Below are 25,962 nucleotides of genomic sequence, written 5' to 3' on the forward strand. Positions count from 1 at the left end.
TACATTTACTATCCACCCCCTACCCCCCCCCCCACTCCCAAAATCCAAAATTCAAAGAAGTTCACAAGGATTTTGTCCTCTCCTTTATAGCTCACCTCTATTTCATCGACTATAAATACTTGCCCCCTTTAAACCCCATTTTCCCACATAAGAAAATCACAAAAATCCTAAGTTCAATTAAAAAAAAAATAAACAAAGGTTTTCACTTCTATCTATTGCTAGAAAAAAAATGGGATTTTCCCATTATGAGTTACCAAAAATGTTGTTTATTTTTTTAGTCTTTATGAATTCTTGCATGTTTTCTTATGGTGGAAATTTCATTCAAGAATTTGACTTTAATTGGGGTGGTAATAAAGTCAAGATTTTCAATGGAGGCCAAATTCTTTCTTTATCTATGGACAAACTCTCTGGCTCTGGTTTTCAATCCAAAAAAGATTATCTTTTTGGGAGAATTGATATGCAACTCAAACTTGTTACTGGAAATTCGGCTGGCACTGTCACATCATACTATGTAATTCTTTTTAAAAATTATACCATCAGATTTTTCTATAATAACATTGCTTGTCTGAATACTTTGTTACCTTAATAAAATGTTGTTATAGAAAACAAACAACATAACATAGCATGACATGAAAATTCATTTTCTAATAAAATTTTGCCGTTATGATAAAATGTAATTATAGATGACGATTGTTACAAAGACAGCAAAAGAACAATTTTCTAACATTTTATTTGGATTATTTTGCAGCTATCTTCTAAAGGATCAACTCATGATGAAATTGACTTTGAGTTCTTAGGAAATGTTAGTGGTGAACCATTTATTCTTCATACAAATGTCTTTAGCCAAGGCAAAGGAGACAAAGAGCAACAATTTTACCTATGGTTTGATCCTACCAAGAACTTCCACACCTACTCAATCATATGGAAACCACAACACATCATGTAAGAACAAACTTATTATATATACATATCCAAAATTTAATTCCATTTTATGCTATTCTACCTAAATCACTATATGTTATCATAGGCGAATTCAGAATTTGAAGTCAATATGTTTAGAATTTAATCTTATTATACATATACACACATAAGCATCAATTGTTTTATTTTATGTGTCAATATTAGTACTATATGGGGTGTCTAAGAGATTTTTTGTGATTCAAATTATATGTTACTAACTATTATGTCTTGTATATTTTTTAATTTTTTTTGTATGTAGTCTCTAAATATATAACTTTTATTTAAATGAAGTTAAAGAATCTATGTCTGATTCGTATGTTGTTCGGACTTTCTAAATATATTGTTGCACTTGCACACGTATCAATGTTCGAGTAACATAGCCAAATTCATGCCGAAAAATTAAGTAGTTTGACACTCGTACTCTTCTACACTCTGTCACATAAAATGAAACAGAGGAACTATATGTGAGTGTATATCAATATTTTTTTTACTTTGCATATGATACCTAGTTCGAGGAGTTGATTTCTATCACTCAATTAATACTTATTATCTTAGAAAGTCACTTTTTTGTTCAAACAAAGTATAATCATAAAGAAAAGTGATTTTCTGAGATAATACACTAACTATTAGATGAGTGACAATCTGAGAAATCAATCCTTAGTTCGAACAGAAAGTAATGAGTTCAGTTGAACCAACAGAAACCGTCCTAACTCCTATATGTGCATGTGCTAATCATTACTCATTGTTTATTTTGATTTTCTTTTTCTTTTTAGTTTCTTGGTGGACAACACTCCAATTAGAGTATTCAAGAATGCAGAATCACTTGGTGTTCCATTTCCCAAGAACCAACCAATGAAAATTTACTCAAGTCTATGGAATGCTGATGATTGGGCTACAAGAGGAGGACTAGTGAAAACTGATTGGTCAAAAGCACCATTCACAGCCTATTATAGAAATTTCCATGCACAAAAGTTTAACAAATCTCAGTTTTTAGATGCAAAATGGCAAAATCAAGAACTTGATGCTAATGGAAGAAGAAGACTTAGATGGGTTCAAAGGAATTATATGATTTATAATTATTGCACTGATTACAAAAGATTTCCTCAAGGTTTTCCTCTAGAATGTAGAAAATTTTGAGTTTGTATGGTTACGTTGCTCGGTCTCTCCAAAAATGTTGTCGCGCCTATGTCAGATCCTATCTGACATGTGATTGATGGCTTTTTTTTGAAGAGTTCGAGCAACATAGGTTGTATGTTGAATATGTTATGATTGTAGTTCTGACTTGTAATATGACAATATCTTATGCCTACCAAAAGTTTATTAAATTCGAAATTCTAATAAGAGGGAAATTCAGGATTTGAACTTTATGTGTTTGAGATGTTAGTGAATTCACTTATTGTTGAGTTATGGGATTCAAAATTTAGTACTTGTTTATATTTAGTAGATTTCTCGACAAATATATTATTAAGTCTAAGCTAAAGTTACTTAGTTCGACTGAATCGTACTTTTGAAATCTCACCACCAACCAACCAAAAAACAGAACAGAAAGAAAGCAGACTACAGAGTGTTTGCACAAGTTTCAAATTAAGCTAGACTTACAACTAAAGCACCATAACATGTCATGGTTTATTACTTTTATTCAAACACGTAACTATTTATTTATAAAAATCGGCTTTAGCACTTGATACTAAATGCCTTGGTGGGTAGAATCACTTGATACCTGAGTTGGTGAAATAGTCGCGGTATGCCAAGATGGCCTAACGGATGCGGCAACATTTTTGGAGACTCTAAGTAACAAATGATTTATTCACCAAGCAAAATCTCATTAACATAAGCCTTGAGATTGACATTAGATGAACCATTTTCCTTCATAGCATCCTTAGCTAAATCCCTCCATTTCTTCGCATTTTTTCTTATTTCCCCATCTCCCACCACAATCTCTATACACCTCGCGAACTCATTCCTCTCAATAACACCTTCATCATTGGCGTTCACTCTGACTCCCGTCTTCCAAACATCTTGAATAAGCTTCGCATTACTTAATTGATCGATCCAAAGAGGACATGCCACGACTGGCACCCCCGAAGCCAAACTCTCCATACTCGAATTCCATCCACAGTGCGTCAAGAAACATGCCAACGAAGGATGTTGTAGAACCTCCACTTGTGAACACCAATCCACTGTTTTCCCTAACTCTTCCAATTCCTCTTTGCAACTCAACTTTTCAAATGGCTTTTCGCCATTCGCCCCCTCTCTAATTATCCACAAAAATGGCCTTTTACACAAAACTAAACCATGAGCAATCTCTTCCATAAGTTGATTTGGTATTTGAGAATAACTACCAAATGCTATGTAAATTACAGATTTTTTAGCCTTAGAATCCAACCAATCCATATAATTTTCGAGACTTCGTCTCATATCAACTCCAAATGAAGTATCAGAAGAATCATTTCCATCAAGAAATGCTGAAGGAATCAAAGGGCCAATTCCGAATATAGTAACATTCTCTATAACATTCAAAGCATCAAATTCCAAAGCATCGAAAGTGTTCACAAGAACTTTTTGGTTTGTCTCACTCTTTAGTAACTCAACATGTTCTTTCATGGCAAGTAATGTCCAATCATTCGAATCATTAAACACGATAGAAGGGAAATCACGACGAGACAACAAAGGCAGACCAGGAAGCTCAAAAGATTGATCTTTTGAACAATTCTTGATAGAATCCTCATAACCATTGAAAAAATAGTAGTAAATATTCAAGACTGAGGCTGGTTGAATCCAAAGAAACGTCGATGGAACGTTTATACTCTTGGCTAATAAACCAATCCAGGCAGTTAACGTCGTGTAGATGATACGTTTAAAAGGGCAGCCCTGTTTTGCCCTGTCTTCGACTAAATTCGTGACAAATTCAGTACCATGAGTCCTCAATGATGCATTGAACTCACGGAAACTGTTCGTAGAACCATTGAAGTTGCCATCAAAACCATCAGAGAAAGGAGCAAATGTTAATCCTTGTATGGTTGGAAGATTCGAGATTCGATTAAAAGCTGTTAGGCTTGTTGAGAATGTGACATTTACACCTAATTTGATCAAATTCTTGGAAAATTGAATACATGGATTTATATTTCCTTGTCCTGTAAATGAAACAACAAGAACATGACAATCATCATTCAAAGATGCCATTTTTTTGAGGTAAATAAGAATGATGGAAATGAAACAAGACGAACATGAAAATCGTCTATATGTTTATTAATTCTTAGAGATTGCAGAAGATAATGAGTGAGTGAACAGCATCCAATTCTGTTAATTGTACAATTGGGGACCAGTTTATATGTGTAGTAACCTATATGGCTCCGACTCTTTAGAAATATCGACAGGTGCATGTTGGATATTCCAAAAGTAGTGCATATTTGGAGAATTCGACTGCAGTGCAACAATATTTTTGGAGTGTTCAAACAACAGTAACTGATCTTGTTCTTATGAAATAATAATTCTTAGAATTTAATGTTTAACTGTAGGAAATTGAGATAAAATGTCCGTGAATATCGAGGGATTTGATCGAATGGATAGGATATTTTCACTCTTAATCAAAAGTGTCAAAGTTTGAGTTTTAAGAAAGGGGAAATCCTTGATTTGTTAAAGAGAGGTTTCGCCTTTAATAGATCATATGTAACATGAATCTGAATTAGTTGGACCAATGAATTCCAGATACCAGATAGTTAAAATAGCACTTCAAATTGGATTACAAAATCAAATCTCCGCGTATATGAAGTGTAATGCTCAAGAACATGACTATAACTTGTCATGAATCTTTCAAATAGGATTTTATTAGAAAACTTGAAGGCACAATAATAACAAGATAGAAATAACAAGATCACTAAACTATCCTATGTTGCTCGAACTTTCCAAATGTTGTCTCACTCATGTCGTATCCTCCAAAAAAATGCACTACTTTTGAAGGATCCAACATGCAGTTGTCAACGTTTTACAAAAGTCCGAGCAACATAGAAGCTAATCTCATCTTATTCTTGACAAATAATAAGCAAATGATACAAAGAGACATATCAATAACCTTTGGCAATTTCTTCAATAAAAGCCTTTAAATTCTTGTGTGAAGATCCACCTTCTTTCACAGCTTCTCTAGCCAATTCTTTCCATTTTTTCGCATTTTTTCTCATTTCTTCCCCTTTTACCCCTCCATCCATTACCAATTCAATGCACCTTTTCAATTCTTCACTCTCAACAATACCATCTTCATTCACATTCACTCTAACTCCACTCTTCCACACATCTTCAATTTGTTTAGCATTTGTCATTTGATCAGTCCATTGAGGAAACGCCACGACCGGTACTCCACAAGCTAAGCTCTCCAGAGCTGAATTCCATCCACAGTGTGAAACAAAACATCCTAAAGACGGATGTCTCAAAACTTCGAGTTGTGAACACCATGGTACAATTTTTCCTATTTTTTCCAACTCTTCAATACAACCAATTGTTTTTTTCTCATTTTCTTTGTTTTTTTCATCTTCTTTTATTATCCATAAAAATGGTCTCCCTATATCTATCAACCCTTTTGATATCTCATCCATTTGACTTATTGATGGATTCATTAAACTCCCAAATGATATATAAACAACAGATGAATTTTCATTTGTGTTTAACCATTCTATATAGTCATTTGACTTGTCAAAAAGATCAGCACCAAAACAAGAATCCAAAGGGTCATTTCCATCTAAAAATGCACTAGGAATTAATGGTCCAATTCCATAAAAGTTGTAATTTTCAATTGCTTTTAATGCATTTGGCTCTAATTCATCAAATGTATTCACAAGAATTTTTGGATTAATTTCAGAATCTAATGTGTTTATTAATTCTTTGAAAGGTGGAAGTGCAACTCGAAGGCTTCCTTTTACATTTGATGGAAGTAAAAATGAAGGAAGATCTTTAGTTTTTAATTGTGGAAGGCCAGGAAGTTGAATGGACCAATTTGGATCATTTGATTCATTTGCCATTTCTTTTTCATATCCATGAAAGTTGAAATAATATATGTCTAAGATTGTAGCTGGTTGACTCCAAAGAAGAGCTGAAGGAATGTTGACTTCACGTGCGACCTGTTCAGACATAATATAATTAAAATAATTCAACATAACATATAGGAGGATGTGTTTAAGCCCATGAAAATGAAACAAGTCGGAAACATATAGGAGGGCATGCTAAAAGTTGAGACATAATGAAACTAAGGGATAATAGTACTTTTGGTACATAGATTCTGATTTTAGTTCTTGTGATAATATATTTGACTAATCAAACATATTTAATCTTTAAATAATAAAAATGTCTTTTTTTTGTCCCTTTAGCTAGGAAATATATTATATTTATACTATTTTTAAAAGTATATTAGGTAATTACAAACTTAACATAACACATGGGTAATTAAATAGTATAGCGATTAATAATTTGGTAAAGTTGTCGCAAAAGGATTAAAAGTGCATCATATCAATTAATTGAAAGTTCAATATACTTGGTCAGATGTCATAAGGATCAAAATCAAAATTTACTTATAACCGAGAGACTCAAAGTACTATATTCCTATATATAATCAAGAATGTGCTGGTAGGAGATAGTAGATACCCTGTGAAATTAGTCAAGATGTGTGGAAACAGACCGGACACACAAGTAATAATCAAGAAGGAAAATTACCTCTGCTGCCCAAGGAAGAAAAATGGAGTAAAGTAGGCAAGTTATAGGACTTCCATTTTCAGAACAATTGATGATAATATTTTTGACAGTTTCACTTCCACATTTTCTAAGTTGTGACATGTAACATACAGGATCTTTTGAATGATCAAATCCATCATCAAATCCATCAGAAAATGGAACAAAATTCATTAACCCCTTTGGAAAATTATCAATGGATTTTTTTTCATCCATAAGTCTTTGTGCATAAATACTTGTAGAAAATGTCACTTGTATGCCATTTTTTACAAGATTTTTGGCAAATTGTAGTGCTGGATTAATATGACCTTGTGCTGGAAATGTTGTTAAAATAACATGAGGCTTCACCATTTATTTTTTAAAAAAAAAAAACTTGCTATTATTTTTATTGGTTTTGTATTGTGATGGATAGTTGATTTGCTCATGAAATATATATAACACATAACATAATGTTGGGTGGATGGTGGGGGGTGGCACATTTGTATGTGGAATGGGGAGTGTAACTACCATTATTTGGAGAGTACAAAAGGACCATTTATGTGTCTTAAATGACAAGTGATGGACCTAATAGTACTTTTGTTATAAAAAATCAACAGTCTTATATCAATTGTCATAGTGTTAAGAGTTAATTACATTCTATTTCTACTCTTTTTTAAATTACAGAAATCTCTTAAATTTCGTGGAATCTGGCAAAACGCCTTGATACATTGCGTGCTGGTTTCGGATACATCATTCAACGTCTCAATACATCGCATCTCGGTTTCAAATACATCACTAACACCCTGATACATCGCATACATCTCGATACATCGAGTAAAGTGATATATCTGATCAATTCAAAGCAGAACACACATTCATTAGGCATAATAGTCACTCGGCCCTCTTTATTAATTCTTATCCTAATTACATATTTGTCCTCCCTCAAGACCATTTAATTTCTACATACATATTTAATCCCTCCGTTCATTTTTAATTGTCATGTTGCGCTTTTCGAAAGTTAATTTAATTAATTTTCAAAGCTAAATTTGATTACATTAATTCGATATTTTAAACAAAAACTTTAGATATTCAAAAACTATACGAAAAGTACTATAAATTACAATTTTTTATATATCAATATGATGAAAAAACACGTCGTAAAATGTTAGTCAAAGTTCTTATAGTTTGACTCTAAAAAAGGAAATCATGACAATTAAAAATGGACACTTCGTTATATTATCAATTCATTCATGTGTGATACAAGATCAACTTCATTCACTTGCACCTTATTCCTGTCATTTACACATAAAAGCGAAATATAAAATTAAAATTTGACAAGTTTAATATTTAACGTTTTAAATTTTACATACATAGTGTAATTTTTTGACGTAGGAGCGAGGACCTGCCGTCCTTCTCTATGAGAACAAGTTTCTCTACTAAGTGACAAACTAGAATAGCTAGATCTTGTTAGTTATTGAGAAAACCAAAGATCAATTCACCATGAATAAACAACATTCTAGCTAGCTTAAAACTCTTTATAAAGAACAAATAAATTAGACAAAATATTTCTTAACCATTAATCGATAAAACCAAAGATCATTTTTTCGGTTTGGTTTGATTTGATTTTGAACATTTCTAGTACAAACATGTGTACGTATATACACCAGGGTAGCTTGTTAGAATATTACATTGTATATATAAAGATCGAAATATTATTTATATATGTATATAGTAGATTCTGAATTCCATTATCTTCTTTGATTCACGTGTTTACTTCTATAAATTATGAATCCTCTTAGAGGGTGTTTGGATTGACTTATAAGTTGGTCAAACTTATTTTTGAGTCAGTTTTTTATTTCTGGAAGTGTTATGCAAATATAAAAAAATAACTTAAAAATAAGTTTTAAAAAAATTACTTAAAATAAGTTAGGAAATGTTTGACAAGATAAAAAATGACTTAAATTAAGTCAAAAACCAAAAGTAGGTCTCCCCCTACTTTTTATTTTCTTTACTTAAAAGTCATTTCAATTTGATTTTTTATTTTTAACTTAAAAATTACTTTTTTTAACTCAATCCAAATGAGTTTAAACACTCGATTCACTAAATCTTTTAGTCAAAAGTATATTAATTTTGTCATTAATTATATATTTATTAGTTTGGAATAAACACTCTATTCACTAAATCTTTTTCCTTTGACACCCCTATATATATATATGTAATCATTCAGTCCAACTTGAGTATAACATCTCATCAACTTCACAATCATATAATTAAGAAGCCACTTACCATATTATATTTAATCAAACATGAATAAACAACATTTCCTTGTTATTTCTTTGCCTGCACAAGGCCACATAAACCCCACTCTCCAACTAGCCAAAAACCTTGCACGCGCCGGTGCACGCGCCACCTTCGTCACGACCGTTTACGGCCTCAACCGAATGAACAACCTTCCAACACAAGACGGGCTATTCTATTCCTCGTTCTCCGATGGGTACGACGATGATTCTTGGATGAATTCGAACAACACCATGGATTATTTCATGAACGATTTAAAGATAAACGGATCGAAAAACCTCAAAGATCTCATTCAAAAATTTTCCGACGAGGGTCACCCCGTTACGTTCTTGGTCTACACAATTCTCTTGCCGTGGGTTGCGGTGGTGGCGCGTGAGATACACGTGCCGTCAGCTTTTCTTGTCATTCAATGTGGTACTGCTTTTGCAATTTATCACCATTTGTTAAATTCCACTAACGGAGTTTATAGTAACTCCGTTAGCGATTTTACGGTTATGCCCTCCTTTCCTATTGAAATTCCGGGATTGCCCTTATTTTCATGCAATGATATTCCTAATATAGTTTTACCTAATAATCATCTTTCTTCAATCATGATACCTATTTTGAGAGAACACATACAAAATCTTGAAAATGATCCAAATTCTTATGTACTCATCAACACGTTTGACGCGTTAGAAGAAAAATCCATGAGAGTTATCGATAAATTCAGGATGTTTTCGATAGGCCCTTTGGTTCCCTCAGCTTTTTCTGACGGAAATGACCCTAAGGACAAGTAATTTGGATGTGAATTATTTGATAAATCCGAAAAGAACTATCATCAATGGTTGGATTCGAAACCTGAGGGCTCAGTTGTGTATGTATCATTCGGGAGCTTAGCCGTGTTAAAGAAAGAGCAAGAGATAGAAATTTTACGTGGATTATTAGAAAGTGAAAGGCCTTTTTTATGGACGAGGAGAAAAGGGGAAGACGGAGGAAAAAAGAAGAATCTTGAATATGACGATGTTATAATAGACGAAAAATTAGGTTTAATTGTGCCTTGGTGTTCACAAATGGAGGTACTATGTCATAAGTCGATAGGGTGTTTTGTTACACACTGTGGATGGAATTCAACTCTGGAAAGTCTGGTGAGTGGGATACCTATTGTGGGGTATCCACAATTTTCTGACCAAACAACAAATGCCAAAATGTTGGAGGAAGTTTGGGGAATTGGTGTAAGAGCAAAAGAAGTGGAAGGAATTGTTAAAAGAGAAGAGATAAAGAGGTGTTTGGAAATTTTAATGGAAAATGGAGAAAAAGGGGAAGAAATTAAAAGGAATGTGAAGAAATGGAGAAATTTGGCTTTGGATGCTGTGAAAATTGGAGGTTCTTCACATGACAATCTCAAGAAATTCATAGAGGGTTTGTGATATTATAATATAAAGAGTCGTTTGGTTTGAATACAAGATATGTTGGGATCAGTTATGCTGGGATAAGTAATACTGGGATAAGTTATGCTATGATTAGTTATGCTAGGATTAGTTTATATTACTTATTTGGTTTGTCGTATTTAAACTTGTATTCATTGCATAATTTCTAAGAATAAGTTGTTTGTTTACAAAAATACCCTCCACCTTATTTAATTTTTCTTATTTTTTACATTTTCTTTGCAAGCTTTAGTTATTTATTCTTAAAAATAAAATTTTCCATCTTATTTAGCTTAAAGAAACAATATAGAGTTTCTCATAAGAAAAATTGCAAGTGTACAATCAATTCACAATGTCTAATTGGGCTTTCATTCACAAGTTCTAAGTCCTTTGTAATCAAAGTCTAAAGTAGGGGTGTCAATTTTGGCCCAAATACAAATATAACCTGCCCAAGTCAACCACATACTAATATTCTATCTCTTACTATTTAATTATTCTCTCGGTTCGAATTTCGAGAATCAAACAGTTGAATAATACTTGTATCTGTATCAAACCTACCATCTCTTCACACGAAAGACTTTCCATTATGTTCCTGAAAGATCTGCAATATAAGTGACGCTGCTTCAAAGTCTCGGGCATGAAATCTTTAAAAATAAATAAAAAAAATAAACATATTTGAATACTACGTAAAAAGTACTATAAATCACAATAATTGATCATTCAAGATATATAAAAGACATGCAAAAATTATGACTAAAAAAAACTTATTTGAATCTCAAAATCTGAAAATACCACATAAATTATAATGTAAATTTAGATTAATCGGAGTCACAAGGTAACAAAGGGATAAAAAGTGGAATCCAAAAAAAACAACGAACAAAGTGGAAAACTTCCAAATGGAACCGGTATGATTCTTGGGAATTAATAAACTAAAAAAATGTATGAAAATAAGATAATAATATTAGTAAAAACAATTAACCCCTTAATTGACGGAGCAATATCATTATCAAAATGCTTCAAAAATTGACTTGCAATATATAACATCCACACGTTAGATTATTTAGCATAGTTTACATTGTTAGGAGATCAAAAATGATCATTCGAAAAGACAACACGGTTAAAGAATTTGGATATAAGTGAAAACGTAAAATTTAAGTCAAGATTACTGAATTCTCTTAAATATGTACCATCAACTTTATATATGTTTTGATATATTGACTTCCACTCAAAGTATAATTAAAAAAATTAGGCTCAAACTTAATAATTCTAATTCAAATATTGTATTTATGCTAAAAACTTTAGTTAATGTACGAATTATTAATTTAGATCTAAAAAATTAGTGTAGTGTTCAAAATTCCTAAGGTTCAAGTTCTCACTTCATGTCCTTGCAGAGCGAAGTATGGCTGAATTGAAGGGGGTTTATCGGTGAAAAATTACATTGTTTATATGTGCTTAAAATTAATTTTATGAATATAACAAATATTGAAACTTCTTTCAATTTTTTCGTGTGCTTACTTCTTCGTATAGACTCCATCACTTGGTTATAAGTTATTGTTATGCCAATTGATGTTTCAATTGTTTTACTAATATATAAGTTATAACACGGTAACGTGTCGAAAATATGAAGCGTGATACTTTGTCAAAAATTTTCTTAGTCAATAATTACTCCAAATTAAACAAACATTTTTATTATTTTATACCGGTAATTACGGACCCATTTGATAAACGAGTTCAATTTCTACACTTATACTATGTTTAATTAGATGTTTGTTTACGTATTATTTCATAATATGTTATTTTGTATCGTATCATATTGTATTTTTTTATGAATATAAAGTTTGGATAGATTGTATAATTTTCTGTTACATAATATTACACATCGATAATTTAAATGATGCATCTACAAGAAAAATATGATACGAGGTACAACTAGTACAATAAAAAAAGGTACGGTGAAGAGTAAAATATGGATTATTAAATAATAAGTAAAAATAAAATGAAAAGAAAATATTAAGGTAACAATGCAATTACACCAAATCGATTATTATTATACAAAATGAAATTTTTCGATATTACCTAACGATGAATTTAAATGATACGATATAATAAAATTTAAGTAACAATTAAAATAAATAAATATTTGAACTAAAACTACAATACAATAGTCATTTTTTTCCCATTTTCTTCTTCCTTTCTGTAGTTTTCATACACAAGCTAAAAGTATACGATAGTAACTCCTCTTTAATTTGTATTCTCATAATTGGAAATACGAATATTTCAAAATAAGATAAAAATATTCTTTCATTTTTTTTTCCGTATGCATGTTCGAATTTATTTCTCTAGACTTACAATTAAAGCATAGTCATTCAAAGTCTAATATAATACGTAACAATCACCAAGGGTGTGGTGCGGATAGAATATGACTTTTTTCTCTTAATAATCAAAAGTTTCGAATTTGTATTAAGTTATGAAACAAATCATGATAGGAAGCGTTTTCTCCTTTAATTAGTTTGGATTTAATACAAATATCACACACTGAATAAAAGCAGATTTTAAAAAGTATAATGTGATGAATATATCGATTATTTGAGCAGTTAGTGTCACTCCAACTATTACTTTTCCAAGTGATATATAAACACAAAATTTGCACTCATCGTTACAAAAAAAATTCTAGTTATCGTGAATTTATTCTTTCGTATAATTTGTGGAACAAATAGGTGATAATGAAGACAAAAGTTCACAACGAATTCTATTGATACGAATAAAATAAGAAATAACTAGCGATAATTATCTTACTAAGACTCATTTTCACTACAACTTCGATACATTCCCTTGAACAATAAACACCGTATGTCATGAGTTATCGACTTATTCTTCATATTTCTTCAATTATCAATCACTAGTTAAAGTTTTAGTAATGATAAGTAATAATATAAGGTTGTTGAATAATTAAAGTGTATATTTGAAGAAAAGTTGATTTAGAGTGTTCACTAATTACTATATTAACTTGTCTTAAAGATAGGTAGATGAAAGTAATAAATACAATCTACATAACTTGCTTAAAAATTATATTCTAAATGAGTGATAAAGTGTGTGGATGTTTTAATAATTTCTTCACCCAATTTTAGTAAGAAAATATTTAATAAACTTTTTCTTTATATGGATTCATCGTTACTTCAAATTATTTAAATTGAAACTTTTCAATTTTTGGATTTGAATTTAAATTCTAACTTTAAAAGGAAAATTCGAAAAAGGAAAATTCAAAAGAATATTTATTATAATATGTGTTTCTTCCATGTATATATTTTGACGTTTCAACACACACATACACATACCTAATTGTTAATTAGTATTTTCATATGAGTTAAAAAACGAATATATAACAAAATACTAGAAAAAAAACAAAATCGAACACATTTATTTTGACTGAGTTGAGTTGCATATTTATGAAACTAATAATTTGAAAAATCAAACATGAATAACAAAACTCAAACAAATAATTAAATACACAAATATACAAAATGTCTCGTATTTTCCATTGAGACTTTATCAGAATTTTTTAGCATAGACATTAAGGTCAATGGCAAATACCAATAAAGATACAAAAGACGTATGACTGAATAATTTAAAAGTATATAAAATTAAGATATTTCATATACTAAAATCTTGTTCGAGTCGTGGAGATGAAGATGCTGAGATGGATGTGTAGACATAATAGGAGAGACAAGATTAGTAATGTAAATATTCGGGATAAGGAAGAAGTGACCTTGATATTGGACAAAATGCGGAAAGCGAGATTGAGATGATTCAGACATGTGCAACAAGCATGAACGTACGATCCTAGTGGCGGAGGTGTGAGAGGTTGCGTATGGATGATTTTAAGAGAGGTAGAGGTAGGCCGAACAAGTATTGGGGATAGATGATTAGTTAGAATATAACACAATTTCAGCTTACCAAAGATATGATCTTAGATAAGAAGTTATGAAGGACACGAACAAGGATAAAAAGTTAGTTCGATAGTGTAGCATTATTTCGCTTATTCTTCTTTACTATTATTATTATCATGATTATCCTTATTTTTCGTTATTTCTTTCTATATACTACTTTGAATTGTTTTTCCCTCAGCTCAGAGTTTATCAAAAACAGTCTTTCTACCTTTAAAATAGTGACTTTATCTCCAAACACTCTACAATATATTGTTGTTATTTTTCATATAATAAAACAATATTTTTCATATAATAAAGTTTAAAATCAATTTTTTTTTTTTTTTAAATAAAGGTGAAACATTTGTAAGAAAAAAAATAGAATAAAAGAGGAAATAAAAGCGACCAGTTGTTGACAAACATATACAGTTCATCAAAAGCTGTCACTTAGCTTACTGATGAAAAACTCATAAACCCAAAATTTTCAACAAACAATCCCAAAAAAAAAAAAAAAACTTCAAAATTTTGAAGAATCATAGCAAAAAAAAGGTAATCTTTGCCAAAAAAATTCAAGAACAATAGCAAAAAAAAAAAAAACTCCATTGTTGATTGTTCCTAGATCTCTAAAACCTCCATTAATGGCACCCCACAAGCTTTTTTTTCTTGTTAACTTCTTCTTCACCTTCATTTCATTCACATTTTCCGATGACAGCACCGTCATGTCAAATTTTCTGAAGGGTCTGTCTAAACCACCATCTGGTTGGGATGCTTCAAAATCTTACTGTGATTGGAGTAAAGTTAATTGTGATAAATCGAGTAATACTGTTGTTTCCATTAATCTAGATTCTCAAGGTCTTTCTGGGGTTTTGCCTTCTGACCTTAATCAACTGTCAAATCTCAAAACTCTTTCAGTTCAGAGGAATTCACTTTCTGGGGTTCTTCCATCTTTCGCAAACATGTCGAATTTAGCTGAGATTTACTTGAATGACAATGGATTCACATCTGTTCCTCAAGATTTCCTTTTGGGTCTTACTAGTTTGCAGATTTTTAGTATTAGTGAGAATGGGAAGTTGAGTCCTTGGCAAATTCCTAGTTATTTGATTGATAGTAACAATTTGGTTAATGTTTATGCTAGTCATGCTAGTTTGTTTGGTGTTATACCTGATTTTCTTGGTAAATTCCCTAATCTTCAGGATTTGAGATTGTCTTATAATAATTTTACTGGTTCTTTGCCTGCTAGTTTTGGGGATTCTGAGATTAAGAATTTATGGCTGAATAATCAGGTTAAAGGGTTATCAGGAACTATTGATGTGATTTCAAGTATGTTTCAGTTGTCACAAGTGTGGTTACATGCTAATTCTTTTACTGGTCCTATACCCAATTTGTCGAAATGCGAAAATATATTTGATTTGCAGTTAAGGGATAATGATTTTACTGGTGTTATACCTGATTCAGTGATGAAACTTCCTAACTTGTTGAATATATCTTTGAAAAACAATAAGTTGCAGGGTCCAATGCCAGAGTTCAGAAAGGAGGTTAAGGTGGAGATTGAGGGTACTAATAGTTTTTGTTTGGATACTCCTAGACCTTGTAATTCACAGGTTATGACGCTTTTAGATGTGGCGGGTGGTTTTGGATATCCAGGGTTTTTGGCTGATTCTTGGAAAGGAAATGATGCTTGTAATGGATGGTCACATGTAAGTTGTGATGGATCGAAAAAGAATGTGGATGTTGTAACACTTGGTAAGCTACGTTTATCGGGTTTTATATCTCCTGCTTTTGCTAAATTGACTAGTTTGAGGAATTTGTTCTTGAATGATAACAATCTTACCGGATCTATACCGGAAAGTTTGGCAGCGTTGCCTATGCTTCTAACTCTTGATGTTTCTAATAACAATTTATCTGGTCCTGTACCTGCGTTTCGATCAAATGTGAAACTTATTAATGGTGGTAACGTGTTTCTTGGAAAGAATATAAGTGATGGACGGGGTAGTGGTGGATCACCGGGGTCTGGGTCAAGTAGTGATGGTGGAAATTCATCTGGTGGTTCGAAGGGATCCTCAGTTCAACCTGGAGTGGTTGCTGGTGTTGTTATATCTGTCGTTATATTTATCCTTGTTCTGTTGTATGTGTCTTACAAATGTTACATAAGGAGACGGCATAAGAGATTTGGAAGGGTTCAGAATCCGGAAAGAAGCAATGATATGGTTAAGCCTGGTGTAGTGATAGGTAATGGATATGCAGGAGTCCCTAGTGAATTACAGAGCCAGAGCAGTGGGGATCATAGTGAGATGCCGATATTTGAAGGTGGAAATGTTGCCATTTCCTTTCAGGTGCTTCGACAAGTGACAAACAACTTCAGCGAAGAAAATATCTTGGGTAGAGGAGGATTTGGAGTCGTTTATAAGGGTGAATTACATGATGGGACTAAGATTGCTGTGAAGAGGATGGAATCTGGCGCGATGGGTACTAAAGGAATGAATGAGTTCCAAGCTGAAATCGCGGTCCTTACCAAAGTTAGGCATAGGCATCTGGTCGCTCTTCTTGGTTCCTGTGTTAACGGCAATGAAAGACTTTTGGTGTATGAGTACATGCCACAAGGAACTTTAAGTCAGCATTTGTTTGAATGGCAAGAACACGGGTGCCCAATTTTGACCTGGAAGCAAAGGGTCACAATCGCATTAGATGTTGCAAGGGGAGTCGAGTATCTCCACAGCTTGGCACAGACAAGTTTTATCCATAGGGATTTGAAGCCCTCTAACATACTTCTTGGGGATGACATGAGAGCCAAGGTTGCAGATTTTGGGTTGGTTAAGAATGCCCCCGATGGGAAATATTCTGTTGAGACACGGTTGGCTGGAACTTTTGGCTATCTGGCGCCTGAATATGCTGGTAAGTCTGTCTTTCCTCTGCTGATCTTTAATCCTTTTAGTTGTAAAACTGGTAGAAAACTAAAACAATATCCTATCATTAGCTTTCATGTTCTTTTTAATCTTCACTATATTAGAGATAAATGGAGAGGTGTTAGCTTCATTGAAGTTCATTTCCATGTTCAAATGCTAGTTTGTTAATCTCGATCTGATTCGTGGATTGATACCGCAAACGTTGTCCAGTAAATTAACTAATGTTAGCAAAAAAGAGTACGATTTGAAAGACAAACATAAGGTAGAAATCTAGAAGCCCACTCATCCGGTTTTCAAATTGAAATTCGGATGTTGGTACAGCGTGTGTGACTGATCCCATTGTATCTAAATAGAAATTTGGCTTTCGGAATATCACTCTTCTTCAAGACATTAAGTTCAACATATCTAGATTTAGTGTTGGCTGTCAATAGTTTTCTGCTCGTAACATGTTTAATTTCCTTTAGAGATCTTGTTCTGGCCTATTTCTTGCATGTCTTAGCAAGGTTGTCTGTGATCATTACAAAATTTGGATTAAACGTGACTGCTCCTCTTTATTTACAGCTACTGGACGAGTCACGACCAAAGTAGATGTGTATGCGTTTGGAGTTGTTCTAATGGAGATCATCACTGGTAGAAAAGCATTAGATGAGACCTTGCCAGATGAGAGGTCTCATTTGGTCACCTGGCTTCGCAGGGTCCTTGTCAACAAAGACAACCTCCGAAAGGCTATTGACCCAACTCTTGATCCTGACGAGGAAACATATGAGAGCATTTGTAAGGTTGCCGAGTTAGCAGGCCATTGCACTGCACGAGAACCATTCCAGCGCCCTGACATGGGACATGCAGTCAATGTCCTTGCCCCCCTCGTAGAACTGTGGAAGCCTACAAGAAATGAAGACGAAGACAGTGGCATCGACCTCCAAATGAGCCTTCCTCAAATTCTTCAGAGATGGCAAGCTGATGAAGGAACTTCAAGAATGTTCGATGACATCTCCTTCAGTCAAACACATTCAAGTATACCCTCAAAACCTTCTGGATTTGCAGATACTTTCAATTCAACAGATTGCAGATGACATTAAGGCAACAATCAAGAAAGGCACACAATTCATTTGGTTAATTGGTTTCGTCTTAACAACGCGTTTTACTTCGTCTTTTCACAACCCTTTTGGTGATAGATCATTAGACCAAAGAAGCTAAGGTGGATAGCAGAGTTTATTTGTGGTTTTGTTAGAAGAGAAAAATTGTATTAAATTCTTTTAATCTTACATAGTTGATGTAAATAGATTTGAGTTCTTGTGTTAAACATGCAAAATATACTCTTCTTATTAAGTTTTTTACTACAAGATTTCATTATTTGTGCCACTAAGTGTGTAAACAGGTAGATATGGAGTTTGGTCCTACACAAAAGATAGTTTTTTTTTTTTTTTTTTATAATGATGGTGTTCGGGCTAGTTTGTGTATATGTACAAACAACAACATACTGAAATTCCGCAAGTGGGGTCTGGAGATGGTGGAGTGTATGCAGACCTTATTTGTATCTCGTGGAGATAGAGAGGTTGTTTTTGAAGGTTAGTTTGTATGTTCTTCGATTATTTCCTTGGTACTTGCTACCTTGTGCGATTAGTTTATTTTGTCTTTGCAGGAACTTTAACTTCATTTTCCATGGTTTTCGTTTGACTCGCTTCGTGATAACTAGACTATACCTTTGGGTGCAACATGAATAGTAAGAAATAAAAATAGATGTAAACTAATTTTTGTGAATAAAAAACATTTTTGCTGGATTTAAGCTGTCAAACATGTTATTCTTTATCTTTTTTCTTGATTTTTTTTTGTTGGAGCTGACTGAGCTATTATAGTTGAATTTCACATGGGGTGATCAAGAATATTTTGTTTTTTTTTTAATTAAAAGGCTGTCTATTGAATTAAACAATACTATTTTTTTCTTTTTTTCTTTGGACGGTGTAGTGGTGCACATGTTATGGGGACTTCTTGTCAATTTTTTGTTTGGGGAGATAATGCCTTTTTCTTCCTTATCCGAGGTTCGATATTAGTATTAAAATCCGACTTATTCAAATTTTTATTTAGGTAAAGTATTCTTTATCAACGACTTTTTCATTCTCATGATTTAAAATTGAGATATTTAATTAAGTGAGGATTATCTTGATCTATTGCACCATATCTTCTGATGTGATAAAGAATTAATTGTAAGAAGAGAAAAATAAATCAATTTATTTCATGATAATGACATGTGATTTTGGGTCAAATTCCTGATTTAATGAAAAGTAATGGTGTTTTTTCTAGATAGAGTAAGGATAATTGCTACTGGTTAGCAACTAAATTTTATTCTATTTTTTTAATTTTATTTGGTCCCCTCTTTTGCAAACTTTTAATTAATTGATGTTATAGTATGTCTCTATCAAAACTAGGAGAAGTTTCCTCATTTTCCTCCCTAGTCCCTACATCCTTCTTTTTGGTTGGAAATTGGAAAAGTATTGGAGTTTATATTTTATAAAATTTGATTATGTAAAATAATATTTATAGTATCAGATTATTTAAAAGATAATTATAGATTAGATAAGCATTTAAGAATATGACATGACAGTCAATCCAGTGAGTTACCATCTCCATGAGTTAGTTTTTAGATTTGTGTACCTTCTACTTATTCCAGATTTCACTTGTGGGGTTTTACTTGGTATTTTTATTGTTGTAATCAATGAAATGAGTAAAGATTTTGAAGAGGAGTTCAATTATCGGCAACGATTAGTCTTGATGAGTAGAGCTACAAATTATCTATGTTAGTGAGATATAACACTGGTATTTAATGACATAATTGAGGTGTGTAAAGATTAAGCCGAAGATTAAGTGAGACTTAGTAATCGGTGTTGAATCTCTATCCTTTGTCTAACCAAATTTGTTGATTCTTGTTTGTTGACTATGAGTTTATTTGTACGTAATGAATTATACCCTTGTCTTCGGTGTACTCAAATTTCGTCAATCCCAATTAAAAATGGATTCATAATTTCATTTTCACATACAAACCGCCTTATATATAGTCTCTCTACCTTCATTAGATGCGATAAAGTTATATGTACATTAGTTTTTTCATCTTTCACTGGTCAAATTACGCTGAATAAATTGTCGTAAACTGGCTTATACCCAACTTTATTGTAGCCTGATTAGTTGACTCTATTATTAAAAAAGTAATTCATATCTGACTAAACTCAAGATTAAGTATACTAAACACAATAATGTAATGACTGAAATCAACAAGAACACCTAACTCAATACCTACACATGATATAAGCTATTTAATACATTTCATATCAATCTTAGATCAAATAATAAAGTGAATCTTAGTTTAATATTTCTATCAAAGTCATTTTCATATTTCTAACTACTATTTATTTAACTAAGATATGAAAGTAACAATAATAGTATATTAGCAAGTGGGACCCTAAAATGTCTTGAAAACACAGTTTTACTTGTCAAAAATACCTAACATATTACCTGTCTTAACATTCTTGACCATGTGATGTTGCACCTTTATTTTTAAACAACCACAATATGATTTATTTTTTCATTCTAATATTCGATATTCATTTTGAACCTGACTTATTAAGAGATGTGTGGCAGAGAATTCTAGTGGTAAAGCGATTTCTATTAAAAATAATTCGATCTTTAAGGACTCATAAAGAGCATCCAAGGAGGTAGTCTAACGATTAATGAAGGTATATGATCATTTCTCATTTGTGTGAATTATGACGGATAGCGTTATATGATATTTATGTTGATATGAGATAACAAATACTTTGTAAAATTAGTTGAGATATGCACGAATTGACTCGGAGATTATGTTTTACAATCTCGAATGTTTCTTAATAATTAAAAGTGTTATCACTTACCACAATCTTTGATGAGTAAATCAAATAGTTGTTAATAGTGAGAAATGAATAGGGAGAAATGAGAATTCATATAACCAACACCAATTAGTTTGACTTGATATATATAATATACGTACAATTAGTTTGACATTAAAATGTAGTTGATTGATTGATAATGATAATTAAAATAATATGAAAGATTAATATTTAGTGATGAAAGCAATAATATTCACATTCCACAACCAGATCTAGCAAGAAATAAATAAAAATCTTATTTAAGTAGAGAAACAATTAATTGAATTTGCAAGATAATTATTTGTGTATACAATAGAAGGGACTCTACTTGTTTTTATCATACATAAGATCACATGTAATTCTCCATACATTAAGCATTACACATGGGGTAGTTTGAATGATTAATATGAAAAGGCGAATTTAGAGTAAAGATATTGAATTCATGTGAACTCTTAACTTAATTATTCTCTAGATTAAGTTTGCCATGATTATAGGTACAAAGGTCAAAACAATATGATTAATTATAAAATTTTGTTTGCAACCACACTAATCATTATACTAATGCACAAATAATATCTTTGTCAATGGCAAGGCCATAATGTGATTATCGCAAGAAAATGCCATGATTCAAGGGCTAGAAAACTAATTAACAATGGAAATGTCATAATCATTACTCTATTATATTATTATATTGTCTATTTTTTTAATTTTTCAATCAGTGTCCAAGATCTACAGTGAAATCCAACTAATTCATATTTACATTGGGTAGGATCCATCTAGAAAAAAACATTATCTACCAAATTTTTTTACACCCAAAATCAGAAATCGAGACCACTAACTAGTTAAAAAAAAAAAGAAGGCAGACTCATCTAATGCACCATATCCTTTGATAGTATATTACATATTACTTAAGTAGCATGAAATATACATGTGATACAAATAGATCTTCTAATTTGTTTAATTAAGTAGTTGTTCCTGGTTTTAGGTTAAACTTGAATTGGACGACAAAAAAATGCTAATAGATTAACTATATAAGAAATGAAATTCAGAAAATATCGACATATATTAATACACATAAAAACGTATATAATCATGAATTCGAGTTTCAATTAGTTTTGGTAGAAGTATCTGGTATTCAGTATTCACTAATCTGATTACTTTAAATTCATGTTGAATATGAATTCATTAAATGAGAAAGCATTTTCTACCTCAGATATCTCCACTCTCGAGGAATCTCTGGTTAAAAATGTAATAATTCCATTCATCTTACCAAACCATTTAATTGGTCTTTGATAATTTTTTCTTCAAATGGGCCGATTTTTAATTTTTGCTTTTCAAAATCTAACTTATGCCTAGCAGAAAATAAATATTTCAAGAATGCAGAGCATAACTTGTGGAATATTATGTTGTAGAAATATAAATTTATGTCGCACAAATTTGGGCCTCTCTTGTTACATATATTCATCTGGGCCTCTCTTGTTGCATATATTCTCCCAAAATTGAAGCCCAACTATAAGACATCGAATTCTTTTTAAAATATCAAGTCGGACCTCCAGATAAAGTCGGTATACATTCTATTTTTTCAAATTCTACTCGTAAGATTATATTGAAGTTGTTATTATACTTGTTAAAATTAATACAACTTTACAACACAAGAAGTACACAAGAGAAATAAATAAACATGTTTTTACCTACACTTCTTTTGCATCCCATAGTCTTTTGCCTTTCACTTTTACTTATGTAAAATTCAAGAATCATACATGATTTATTATTTCATTTAATTTCTTCATTCAAATTCTCATTTTCTTGATTAACACAATCTTTGTCTCACTTAGTTACTTACAAATTTCTATTTTTGGTAGTTCAACTATTCCTCTAAATTCTCTCAATATAAAAGCCCTCTTCATTTTTACCTCTAAAGACATATCTAAAAATTTGGGATTTCACTTCACATAAACACATTCCAATTTGTTGAATTTTTTTTGGTATTTTGGTTAAGATGTTCAAAGAGAAAATCATGGTGGAAGTCACTTTTGCTATTGCTTTTCTTTCTTTTCTTCTTTTCTCAAGTAAGTATTCTCTCAAACAAAATCCTAAATGAACATTATTTAATTTGTCCTTTTAGTTTACTTTTTTATTTACGATGTCTTTGATACGACAAAAGTCATTTATAAGAAAATATTCTTCTTATTTTTCGATATTCGATCAAGAAAATATGTATGTAATTAGGGAAAAATGACTTTCCTCATATAGGACGAAAGTCACTTTACTTTCAACAATCTTAACTTCAAACTTAAACATATTCCATGAAAAATGACTTTATCATACGAAACAAACGTTACAATCTTCTTAAATCACTACAAACAATATGAATTAGCAACAAACAACTTCTATCTATCTGCTATAAACATAATAAAAATCGTCGTTAATCCTATTTAACAATGAATTTGCAACATGTCATCAAAAAATTATGTTACCTACATGCTATTTAGTGACCTGTTAACGATAAATTTCATAGCTAATTCCTATATTTATCTATTTATTGATTGGTTAAAACATTTTGTTGATGTAGATGTATGTAGAGGAAGCATAATTGGAATAAATTATGGAAGGGTAGCAAACAATTTGCCATCTCCATATGATTCAATAGAATTATTGAAAAATATGAAAGCTGGTAGAGTAAAAATCTATGATGCAAATCCAGAAATACTTAGATTATTATCAGGTACAAATCTTCAAGTCTCAATCATGGTACCAAACAATCAAATCTCAATCGTAGCAGCAAATCAATCAGCTGCAAATCAATGGGTACGTGACAATGTTCTACCATATTATCCAAACACCATGATTCGATACATTTTAGTAGGTAATGAAGTCCTAAGTAACAAAGACGATCAAGGTTTATGGTATGATCTTATACCCGCGATGAATAATATTAGGAATTCTATCGATCAACATAATATTCACAACATTAAAATTGGTACCCCTTTTGCTATGGACATATTGGAAACATCATTTCCACCTTCAAGTGGTGAATTTAGGTTAGATATATCGAGAAATAATTTATTGATGCCTTTGTTGAGATTCTTGAATTGGACTAAATCATATTTTTTTCTTGATGCCTACCCTTATTTTTCATGGTCACAAAATACATCATCAATAAGTCTTGATTATGCACTATTTCAAGGAAGTCAAACATATGTGGACCCCGTGAGTGGTTATGTGTACACAAACCTATTGGATCAAATGCTTGATTCAGTCGTTTTCGCCATGCAAAAATTAGGGTTTAACAATATCCGAGTGGCAATAGCTGAAACCGGATGGCCTAATGGAGGCGATTACGATGAAATTGGTGCTAATATATACAATGCAGCTACATACAATCGAAATCTCATACGTAGAGTTGTGTCAAAACCACCTATTGGGACACCAGCTCGTCCAGGGTTAACGATACCTACGTTTATTTTCTCTCTCTATGATGAAAATCAAAAGGAGGGTCCGGGCACAGAGAGGCACTGGGGTATGTTACACCCTAATGGTAGACCAATGTACGATATCGACTTGACAGGACAAACCCTAGATAGTGAATTCATAGATTTACCACAACCAACAAATAATGGACCATTTCATGGGAAGTTGTGGTGTGTGGTGACAAATGATCATACTATGAATGAAATGGATTTAGGACAAGCTTTGGAATTTGCATGTAGGAGAAATGAAACTTGTGATGAAATTTCTCCTGGAAAATCATGTTATCAACCTGTATCTATTGTATCTCATGCAAATTATGCATTTAGTTCATATTGGGCCAAGTATAAGGAAGATGGTGAAACTTGTTATTTCAATGGGCTTGCTGTTCAAACCAATGTTGACCCAAGTAAGTACCCTAAACTTTTCCTATATTATAAATATGTACAATTCGATCAAACTTTATTTATCACAATGATCAAAATATACCAAATATACAGATACTGATTATGTATATTATGTGTATATTATACTTATATATACCTAAATGTATACATTTGTTGGTTATTTTGTAAACCAGATCAACTAAAAATATTTGAATTATAATTATCGTTTAACTTATATACATCGTTAACATGGAGATAATTAAATATATAAAAGTTTTAATATCAATAAATATATATTAACTAATTATAAAGTTACCAATTAAAAATGACATGTGTCCAATTTGTGCACTCATCACTTGCCTTCAAAGAGAGTGTGCACACTCTTTATGCCATGTCAGTCAGCGTTTGTGGTGTATTTATTCCATTTTAAATTAGTTTAGGGGATAATAGGATCCTAGTTAAATTTACGTGTGTCTCTGAGATTTCATTCAAGGATACTTGTGCCTTTATCTCTATTATGTTCATGTTATTACAAACTAATATTTTTTTTGTTGGTTTAATTTGGCAATTTTTGACAGGTCATGGATCATGCAAATTCCCTTATGTTTCTCTTTAGAAAAACAGTTAGAGAGATATTTTTGGAGCCTATTATCTTAATTATTACATCTTAGAAGTGGAATCTTTATTAATTTGGAGGATTAAAATTTTGTAATAAACTTTATGTTATTTATAAAAAGGTACCTTTAAATTCTAGATCTGTCTCGTCTCGTATCAGCTTAAAATTCATATTCTTTCGGTTTATAGCCTTGTATATTTCCCTTGATAAATTTATTGTTTGAAACCCTTCTAATTTTGAATCGCATCACGCGGGTATATATTACTCAATTATAATTATTATAGTAACTTGAACTCAAGTTTATTATTATATTATTATAATTTAATAAAATATAAATAATTAATAAAATAAACATTTAAAATCTCATATGATCCATCAAAAGTAGTGAGCAAGTGGTAGATTTGATTATTAGAAT

General features: G+C 31.6%; 5 protein-coding genes and 1 pseudogene across 5 annotated transcripts; 4 read left to right on the plus strand and 2 right to left on the minus strand.

Annotated features, from left to right (window-relative positions):
* Positions 1–185: 185 nt before the first annotated feature.
* On the plus strand, positions 186–2,308 carry LOC102605759 (xyloglucan endotransglucosylase/hydrolase 2-like). The gene is made up of 3 exons (XM_006349839.2): positions 186–511; positions 749–942; positions 1,734–2,308. Exons 1-3 carry the CDS (start codon positions 230–232, stop codon positions 2,095–2,097), a joined length of 840 nt encoding a protein of 279 aa, XP_006349901.1. The 5' UTR covers positions 186–229; the 3' UTR covers positions 2,098–2,308.
* A 211-nt stretch (positions 2,309–2,519) lies between these two features.
* Positions 2,520–4,153, minus strand: LOC102606093 (crocetin glucosyltransferase, chloroplastic-like). Its single transcript, XM_006349840.2, has one exon. It carries the CDS (start codon positions 4,141–4,143, stop codon positions 2,764–2,766), a length of 1,380 nt encoding a protein of 459 aa, XP_006349902.1. The 5' UTR covers positions 4,144–4,153; the 3' UTR covers positions 2,520–2,763.
* Positions 4,154–4,727: 574 nt separating this feature from the next.
* LOC102606433 (crocetin glucosyltransferase, chloroplastic-like) lies at positions 4,728–7,066 on the minus strand. The gene is made up of 2 exons (XM_006349841.2): positions 6,661–7,066; positions 4,728–6,071 (listed from the first exon to the last, which is right to left on the minus strand). The coding sequence occupies exons 1-2, from the start codon at positions 7,024–7,026 to the stop codon at positions 5,025–5,027; spliced, it is 1,413 nt and encodes a 470-aa protein (XP_006349903.1). The 5' UTR covers positions 7,027–7,066; the 3' UTR covers positions 4,728–5,024.
* A 1,848-nt stretch (positions 7,067–8,914) lies between these two features.
* LOC102602065 (crocetin glucosyltransferase, chloroplastic-like) lies at positions 8,915–10,358 on the plus strand (annotated as a pseudogene).
* Positions 10,359–14,820: 4,462 nt separating this feature from the next.
* LOC102578437 (receptor-like kinase TMK4) lies at positions 14,821–18,534 on the plus strand. The gene is made up of 2 exons (XM_006349842.2): positions 14,821–17,170; positions 17,743–18,534. Exons 1-2 carry the CDS (start codon positions 14,917–14,919, stop codon positions 18,252–18,254), a joined length of 2,766 nt encoding a protein of 921 aa, XP_006349904.1. The 5' UTR covers positions 14,821–14,916; the 3' UTR covers positions 18,255–18,534.
* A 4,489-nt stretch (positions 18,535–23,023) lies between these two features.
* LOC102578781 (probable glucan endo-1,3-beta-glucosidase A6) lies at positions 23,024–25,654 on the plus strand. Its single transcript, XM_006349843.1, has 3 exons — positions 23,024–23,146; positions 23,650–24,954; positions 25,510–25,654. Exons 1-3 carry the CDS (start codon positions 23,077–23,079, stop codon positions 25,545–25,547), a joined length of 1,413 nt encoding a protein of 470 aa, XP_006349905.1. The 5' UTR covers positions 23,024–23,076; the 3' UTR covers positions 25,548–25,654.
* Positions 25,655–25,962: the final 308 nt, after the last annotated feature.

Source organism: Solanum tuberosum, unplaced genomic scaffold (assembly GCF_000226075.1).
Source record: "Solanum tuberosum cultivar DM 1-3 516 R44 unplaced genomic scaffold, SolTub_3.0 scf00114, whole genome shotgun sequence".
Classification (NCBI taxonomy): domain Eukaryota; kingdom Viridiplantae; phylum Streptophyta; class Magnoliopsida; order Solanales; family Solanaceae; genus Solanum; species Solanum tuberosum.